This window comes from Squalius cephalus, assembly GCF_949319135.1.
Source record: "Squalius cephalus genome assembly, chromosome: 2".
Taxonomy (NCBI): Eukaryota; Metazoa; Chordata; class Actinopteri; order Cypriniformes; family Leuciscidae; genus Squalius; species Squalius cephalus.
In genome coordinates this window covers 29614935-29623444 of record NC_137123.1, presented here as the reverse complement: position 1 = coordinate 29623444, position 8510 = coordinate 29614935, and the positions used below count along the sequence as shown (strand labels likewise).

At 39.1% G+C, this 8510-nt stretch overlaps 1 protein-coding gene across 1 annotated transcript in view; it reads left to right on the top strand.

Annotated features, from left to right (window-relative positions):
* The first annotated feature begins 3552 nt into the window (after nucleotides 1-3552).
* hhip (hedgehog interacting protein) overlaps nucleotides 3553-8510 on the top strand; it is a 38592-nt gene continuing 33634 nt past the window's right edge. Inside the window, exons 1-2 of the mRNA XM_079851439.1 lie at nucleotides 3553-4036; nucleotides 6853-7045. Of these exons, the coding sequence (XP_079707565.1) occupies nucleotides 3767-4036; nucleotides 6853-7045 (463 nt within the window). The 5' untranslated portion in view covers nucleotides 3553-3766. The remainder of the gene's footprint in view (nucleotides 4037-6852; nucleotides 7046-8510) is intronic.

The following is an 8510-nucleotide window of genomic DNA, read 5'->3' as shown; positions in this document are numbered from 1 at the left end:
TACAAATTAAATTACATACAAATAGAAAACCGTTCTTTTAAATTGAAATAATATTTCACAATATTACTGTTTGAGTGTATTTCTAATCAAGTAAATCAGCCTGCGTTTTTTATGGTACATGAGAAACTTTTTTCTTGAAAAACTTTCAATGATGGAGGCAAATGGTTTGCAGTTCTCCTGCTATTAAACTGTGCTGTGTGCAAAAAGACATTTGATGGTGTAATGCACAGATAGGCACCACTTAAGAAGAACATTGACAAATGTGACCCTGGTTCACAAAACCAGTCACAGGTTGCACGGGTGTATTTGTGGCAATAGCCAACAATACATTGCATGGGTCAAAATTATCGATTTTTCTTTTATGCCAAAAATCATTAGGATATTAAGTAAAGATCATGTTCCATGAAGATATTTTGTAAATGTCCTACCGTAAATATATAAAATATTTATTTTTGTGAGTGAATGCAGCACAATCGCGAACATAAATGGACAACTTTAAAGGCGATTTTCTCAATGTTTTGATTTTTTGCACCCTCAGATTCCAGATTTTCAGCCAAATATTGGCATATCCTAACAAACAATACATCACTGGAAAGCTTATTCGTTCAGCTTTAATATTACGTATTTCAAAAAATTGACCCATGTGACTGGTTTTGTGGTCCAGGGTCACAACTGGGTGTCAACAGGACATTGTCACCTTTTCTCATGCCTCTTAAGATATTTTCTTGAGTGTGGTTTGCCACCTCTGATCTGTGAGTTCAAGGGTGTTACTGGATTCTGTGTGGTCAGGGACTATCCACCCCTTGGTGGGGAGTATTTTTCTTCGAGGGCTATTGGACCAAAGCTAAGCCTTGTTATTGCTGAATGAGACAACAGATCTAACCCAGGGACTTTCCCAAATGACAAAGCAAGAAATATCCTGCCATCTCCAACCTCAATTGATGACTATATATTAGGTTCTGGTTATGGCATAACTTCTCGTATAAAAACCAAAAGGATAGTGCATATTGTTGTTAATGTCCTCTGTACTAAATCAGAGCATATGTGAAATTGCGGTTTTGCTTGAAATTGGAACTTTAAGAGTTTTCTCATAACAAAAACTCATTTTGCCATCTGTTGTTTGTTGAAACGGGGACCTGGAAAGGGTTACAAATTACTCAGAATGTCTAATAGAAAGCTTAAATATTACTGATGGTGGTGTAATAGTCACAGTGTCACAACAGCAATGATTAAAAAATTGCTAAATACGTCATTTTAGAACTCATAAATTGTCATACATTTTGGTGACTCAAATAAAGTCACCAAAATATGGAACAGTTTGTTATTTTCAGATGTGTGTGAATATATGTTGCCTTCTGGAATTGGTAAGTAGCCATAATATCAGTGCTTTAAAAAGGCGAGAATATCCTGAAGAATATTGGAGCTTCTGCACAATGGAAAGGGTTCTATCTCTCCGAGCAGATGTATTCCCAAACCACAGCTGTATCGCACATGTTTTCATGTCACTCTAGACTGATCACAAACCAGTCTAAGGCATCTCTCAAGGTCCTTAGCTTTGCATCTGCACCCTATGTGAATCATGTCATATTTACCATGCAACGAGACAGATCAAATAGGCTGGCCCGCTTCTGAACACAGAGCAGGCCTGGCTGGATATGGTGGCAGGCTGTTCAACGCTCAGGGCTATTTCCATAATTACCCAACAGTCCAATCACTGTGGATTCCTGCAACTCCTGATCTCTGCTGATAATCAGCCAGTGTTCTGGTCAGTGCTGGACCCCCAAGGATGAACAGGTGCGGTAATGCGACTGATTGCAACTAATGCAACTAAGGTCTGTTCTGAGAGGATATTCCCCTCTGGACCTGCAATCTAAAGATCTCTCTATAGATGAGAAGAAAAGAAGACTTGTCCTGCGTTTGGCTCAGTCTTATCAGAAACCCTCTGAAGAGCAAGAATGCCAGACATTCTCACAACTCTGTTAACGTAAGAGTGTCAGACACTCAGATCAACAAACTGTCCTGCTGTAGCCCCTGATCTCCTACAGAGCCGTTGGAAGTTAGCATCTAATAGAAATAATTAACTGAGCGAGTGCATAAATAAATATACAATACAGGAGAGATAATGTATTAGAGAGATACAGATTTACATTATCTCATGTGTTGCATTTAGGTTATTGAGTAACCATTTCCTCATCTAAATCCGCAAAGTCTATGACTTTGAACTAAAGAGCAAATGCAAAGGGTATCAATTATTTTCTTAAGACGGTAACACTTTATTTTACAGTGTCATTGTTACATATGTTACATGTAGTTTCTATAGTAATAACTATAAATTGTGCATAATTACATGCAACTAACCCTCAACCAAAACCTAATCCTACCCTATCCCTATAGTAAGTACATGTAGTTACTTAATATTACTCAGTACTTAAATGTCTAATTACACTGTAACAACGACACCTTAAAATAAAGTGTAACCCGTAAGACTTTTTTTTTGTGTGTGTGTGTAATAATAATAATAAAATGGAGTGGAATCCATCCTTTACCCTCATGTTGTCTCACCCTCAAAAGAAAGAAGCCATACAGGTTTGGAACGACATGAGGGTGAGGGAATGATGGCAGAATTTTAATTTTTGGGCATATTATGGTAAGTATCAGTGGTTGCCAGAAAACTATACTGTACTGTTGGTGACTGTATATTTTACACTATTTAATTGTAGCTTTGATTTATCGAGGGGAATCGATTGATCCTCACTTAATATTAATGTAAGTGATTTTAGTAATAGTGTTATTAATATTAACAATATCTAATAACATCTGAAGCTAAATGTAACATTTATTATAGACTTAAAGGTTTTTGTGCTGTTTGATATTACATGAACACAGAGCACAGTGCCACACACAAAGACAATATCAGGGTGACACATGACTGTGAAATAATGCAATAAATATGAAATAAATAATATAAAATGGAACATAAAACACTCCATTGTAGCTGATAACAAAAATAAAAACAAACTAAAATCAATCTAAACAAATGTGATGATCTGGGAATGTTCATCTGCCATATGTTATAAATTCTTACTTACAGCTAAAAAAAATCAATATTTTATAGTTGTTTTATAATTGGTTTGTACTGCTGGAATTTAAAAAATGTTCCCCGTTGAAATTACTAACACTTTTATAGTGTATAATACCTTTTCTTTACGTAGGCTACACCATGATGCGCGTTCCCGGACTGGATAGACGTCATCGTGCGCGTTCCCCTTCTCGCGCGCTGGTTAAAAAGAAGGTGGAAAGAGCAAAGAGAAACATGTGAGTGCACTGAAGAGCATGCATCAGACAACTTAGTGCAACTTTTGATCACACGCATCAACCTTTGTGCACAAACGGGATTTAACTTTTTGGCAAGGAGACGTACTACTACGATTTCTGTATAGGCCTATAACCTGATCACTTTTCTTATTTTTATATATATATATATATATTGCATTAATATACAATATCAGTTTGTTTGTTTTTTTCATTTTAACAACATCATAACCAGCACTTGTCTTAATTTATTATCGTATTTTGTTTGTTTGTTGTTGTCTTTTTTTGTTTAATATCTTAACTATAATTTAATTCAGACTAGCCTACTTTATTAATGAATAGTTGCTTAGTCTAGTTATTTTATAACAACTTTCTGGACGCGTGGGGACTGTCATACAGCAGTCCTATTTATTTCTGAGCAGTCGCGTGTTTCGCTTGGTTTAATCCCTGTAAAATGAAGCATTTGCAATTTGTGCTCTTGTTGGCCGTCGCGGCCAATTTTTGGGAATGTGGTGATGCGAAATTCGGCGAGAAAGGAGAATTAAGTCCAAGGAGGAGGAGATGTTACGATGGAAGTCTGCCGAAACGCCTGAAGAAGAAGGAGAGAAAACTGTCACTGGAGGGAAGCGGTGGAGGGGAGGTTTGTCACAGGCTCTATCCTCGCGTGTCCTGCTGTCCGTCCAGGAGGGCTCCATATCAAATACTCCATCGGAGAGATGCTCGGGTATGTTCAGGCTTCTTGCAACCTCAAATTATCATGCGTGTTTTGTTATGGCAACTGGTTCATAAATTGATTATGAGATGTTTGTAACAGCAGTATGCAGAAGAAGAATGGGAATTCGTGTAATGAACATATGGATAGCCTACATGTGAGCAGTGTGCATGCATTTAACGCGTTTATTGAACAGTGAGTGCAGCGAAAATAGAACGCACAAGTCTCGGGACGCGTTTTTAAAAGTTTAACTTGTTTTACCATGACACGGCGTATTAAAACATGGAACGAGACACTTATAAACACAGTGGGACCTTTCGCAATTGCCAAACACGTACGTCGCGCGAGTGTTTACATTGAAAAAACAATTAAAAACAGCTCGGACGGAGGTAAGAACGCGTGCACTTTTTCCATCCTGATCTGCTATTCACTCGCGAACACGAGGCACGCGTATGAATGAAATCTCTTCACTGCTGCAAAAATATTATTTCCTTAATCGGTATGGCTCTCAAAATCTGTGTTTCTGCAGTTAAATGTTTGTATGTATACACTACCTATTTTGCGCAACTTTCACGCTGATGTTTCATTGACAGCATATGCTTCTCTTAAGTAATGGATACGATTTACATAAAACAGATGGGACACAAATGTCTCTTGATCGGTAATGAATCGCACCTTTCTGAGGCTTTCTATAGACGTGAGAAGATTCATCTCAATAGTTTTATCAATGAACACATTCTATGCCGAGAAATCTCTCTTTTCTCATGTAAACAACCTCCGCAAATCGACATACGCGGCTGGGTGGCATCGCACGTCGGTTTGTGACAAAAAGCCATATTGCATCATTTAATTTGCTCAAGTCATGCAAATAAGAGCGAGGCTGAATGGAACAAAAAAGAGTCGACATCTCCTCCTCCCCACTACACTGCCCACACACGGAGTCTTTTTGCTTATGGCAAAAGAATAACAACAACACCATTGTGTTTGTTAGTTTCACTAATGGGTGAAGCTGGAGAACATCATTCTCCCCCAGTCCTTGGCTCTGTCCAAGTGTTGGTTAATGCCTTTGAGAGGGAGCATTTGTCCTGCTCCCCACCCCAAACTTACTTACATCAATTCCCAGAGGGCCAAAATGGTTTCACTTAAGCGGTTCAATACTAAGCTTACAGGTTTTGTGGGGAAGTTAGCTCAGTTGTGGTTTCATTTTTGGGGGGGGGGGGGGGGGGGGGGGGGGGTCTGGGGGGTTGAAGAACTGTGAATTGTGTGAATCATGTCAGGTGATTCATTCTTTAAATAATCTATTTGTTGACTGTTATAGTTGCGGTAACTTCGATCATTGATCACCTTTCCTGCACCTCACTGAGAACTTGTGAGGGTGTAGCTGCCCTTATTGTTTGTCGCTTAATGACAAGTGATTGTTTTCAAATGAGTCTTTGTGTGTTTACGCTTGTTCTGTCAGTTTCAGTGACAAAGGATATTGTGTGCTGTGATGGATGATCCCAACATCTGCTCAGATTTCACTATATAAACATGACTATCAATAGATTAGTCATCTAAATGTAGACATATTACCATTTTGATGCCGAGCAACACCATTTCTAAGGATCTGCTATTAGCAAGCCTCCCAAAATCTCTGTTGAGTAATGGACAGTTGGACCTAAACTCGTATATATGCCTCTTATTTGAACTGGCATGTTTCAACGGTAGTTACATATGGCATTAAAAAGCTGTGATGTAGACCGTGGTGTGATTTGAAGCAGCTTTGAACAACTTTTTGGCATTTTTTGGAAAACACAAAAAAACAAAGGTCCTCTTGTTGCTGGTGAGGCTGATGGCAACATTGGAGCCCATCCCAGCAACATATGGGAAGAGTGCATGGTTGAGAGCACACAAATGCTTCTCTCCATGGACCATGTGCCAGTCCATGGCTCACTAAATCAATGGGCAATTTAAAGCAGGAGAGTTGCCACTCACAGACCAGGGTAACACTCCAACCACTGCAAGACAGACCATAGCTTGAAAATTGACAAAATTTTAGACTATCTGGTTCATATGGAGGTGTCAATATATTTTTGGACACTATTTTATCTTCCAGGCACAAAGATGGTTTTGATTCACTTGAAAGAATCTGGAGAATCAAAATCAAAGAAATCTGTCCAAATGGTTTACTATGCAGAGCAGTGGGCCGGGAAGGAGCTGGGCTGTCTATACGCTGTCTGCTGGGTGTGTTGGTCTAATTGACTTGGACAGACTGCTAATTTGTTGATACCAGCACAGGAATGATGTGCCCGTCTATCTGTAAATTGGTGTTTACACATGGACCTCACACAGAGAGAGAGGGAGGTTTACCAGACTGCTGTGGCCCAGGCACATGTCTGAGGAAGGGAGCAGATTACATTGTTGTTTTATTACAGCTAATTTGTTACATAAATAAGCCTGCTCATTTTCACTGCCCTAATCTACTGTTTACTTTTGCTTGGTGTCTTAAGAAACATTTTGAGTATCCTCATTTCGATCCGTTCGCTCCAGCATGGGTTCAGCTCTCAGCTGCCATGCGAGGTGCAATTTTGGCTTAGCTGTTTGTGAGCTCAAATAAACAAATCAGGAGAAATCAAGTCCACATGGATGTGTGGTGTTTGTTAAGAAAGATGTTTAGAATGTGAATTGCGTCCAATTAACTTGAAAACATTCCAAAAAATGTGTGTCAAACCGCATAGTTTTTTTCCCCTATGATATACAGTCTTTATATAGGAAGAACTTTGTAGCATAAGTAAAATATGAATTAACCATTCAATTAGAACCACAGTTCTACCCTTTTTTCTCCTCAGATCTTCTCAACCAATAACACAGAGTGTTCTAGACTTCTGGAGGAGATTAAGTGTGCCCATTGCTCACCACATGCCCAGATGCTCTTCCACTCACCCAAACTTGAAAAATCACCACACAGAGAACAAGATCTACCCCGCTTATGCCACGACTACTGCCAAGAGTTCTACTACACCTGCCGGGGACACGTACCAGGTAACAAACTAAATACATTCTAGAGTTTTGCATAAAGGTCATCAGTAACTCTTCAGACACATGTATTACAATTATTCTGAACCAATGACCTCAGATTGATTAATGTATCAGACTGGAAAGTTTTATAGGCTTTATGCCAAACGTCACATGAACAAACAGGGAAACAGGTCTCATTGCATCCACTTGTCGGAGAAAGTGTTAACGGTGATAACAAGTGATTCACTTGTTGCAGGTTCTTTCTTTCAGGTATCACAAAAAAGCTTAAAATTAATAGTATTATATAAGCATTTAAAATATAATATATAAATGGTAATAATTAAACTAGTTAAATATGAAATATTTAAAATTAAATATGAAATATTTTATTGTTGAATATTAATGAATCCAATGGCAACGGAATGGAGAATTCAAAAACAGAATGAAGAACTCAAGAACATACCTTAGCTCGGATCCCACCTTGAAGCAGTTTCATAAGACAATCTTTATTAAATCACATGAAAATAATGTTAATGAATACCTTTAATCCTTATTTATGTTGCTACGTCGGCATTGACCATTGAGGTTCATTAAGTGTTCCCTATTTTGATCTCTCAAAAATCCTGTAATAGCTTTTCAAACTTTATCATAGTTGTTAAGCTTACATGTAAACACACATTGGCGGACACATGCCCCAAACAAAGCTTGAAAATCTGTAGCTGTAAATTAATGATTTTATGACCTGTTTCTTCCCCTTGGTCCTTTGGCAAGCATCTTATTTTACGTCAGCACAGCCTGCCAAGATGTGTTTGGTGTTTATGTGCATCTGTCTCCGGGTATGTGTGTGTGCGCGGTCTGACTACGGTCTAGACATGACTGACACTCACACCTCTGCTCACCAGCAGAACACACACACACTTTACAGGATGCAGTGGAAAACGAGGGCTGTTCAAGGCAATGCTCACATATAATCAGTTTGTTTTTCTTGGTGGCAGCCTACGTTCAATGAAAAGACAAACATTAAGGCCTCTGAAATGGGGGGGGGGGGAACAGATGGCAGAGGGGAGGAGTCCGAAGACCTGAAAAGCTCTAAGCCATCATGAGGTTTGTATTTTCTCCCAAACATGAATGACATCAGGAGCAAACATCCCATAGCTGCTCTATAGTGTTGCAACATTCGCTGCATGATGCATTCCATCAGATGGAATGGTATGCAGAAAGCTGGCCGCCAGACCAAACCTTCTTCCTATCAGCGCAGCCATAACAGATTAGATCGGGGGCCGATATGCAAACAGAGAGCAACACGCACATATGCACCCACGGAAATACGGATAGACCAACAAATCAGACACTGTATACATACAGTTTACCTCTTGGTCTTCCTCCATAAAACAGATAAATAAGGGTGTGCAGTCCGTTTCGACTTTTTGCACAAGGAGGAAGCCTATGGGAAGGAGAGAGAGAGAGAGAGAGAGAGAGAAAAATAGTG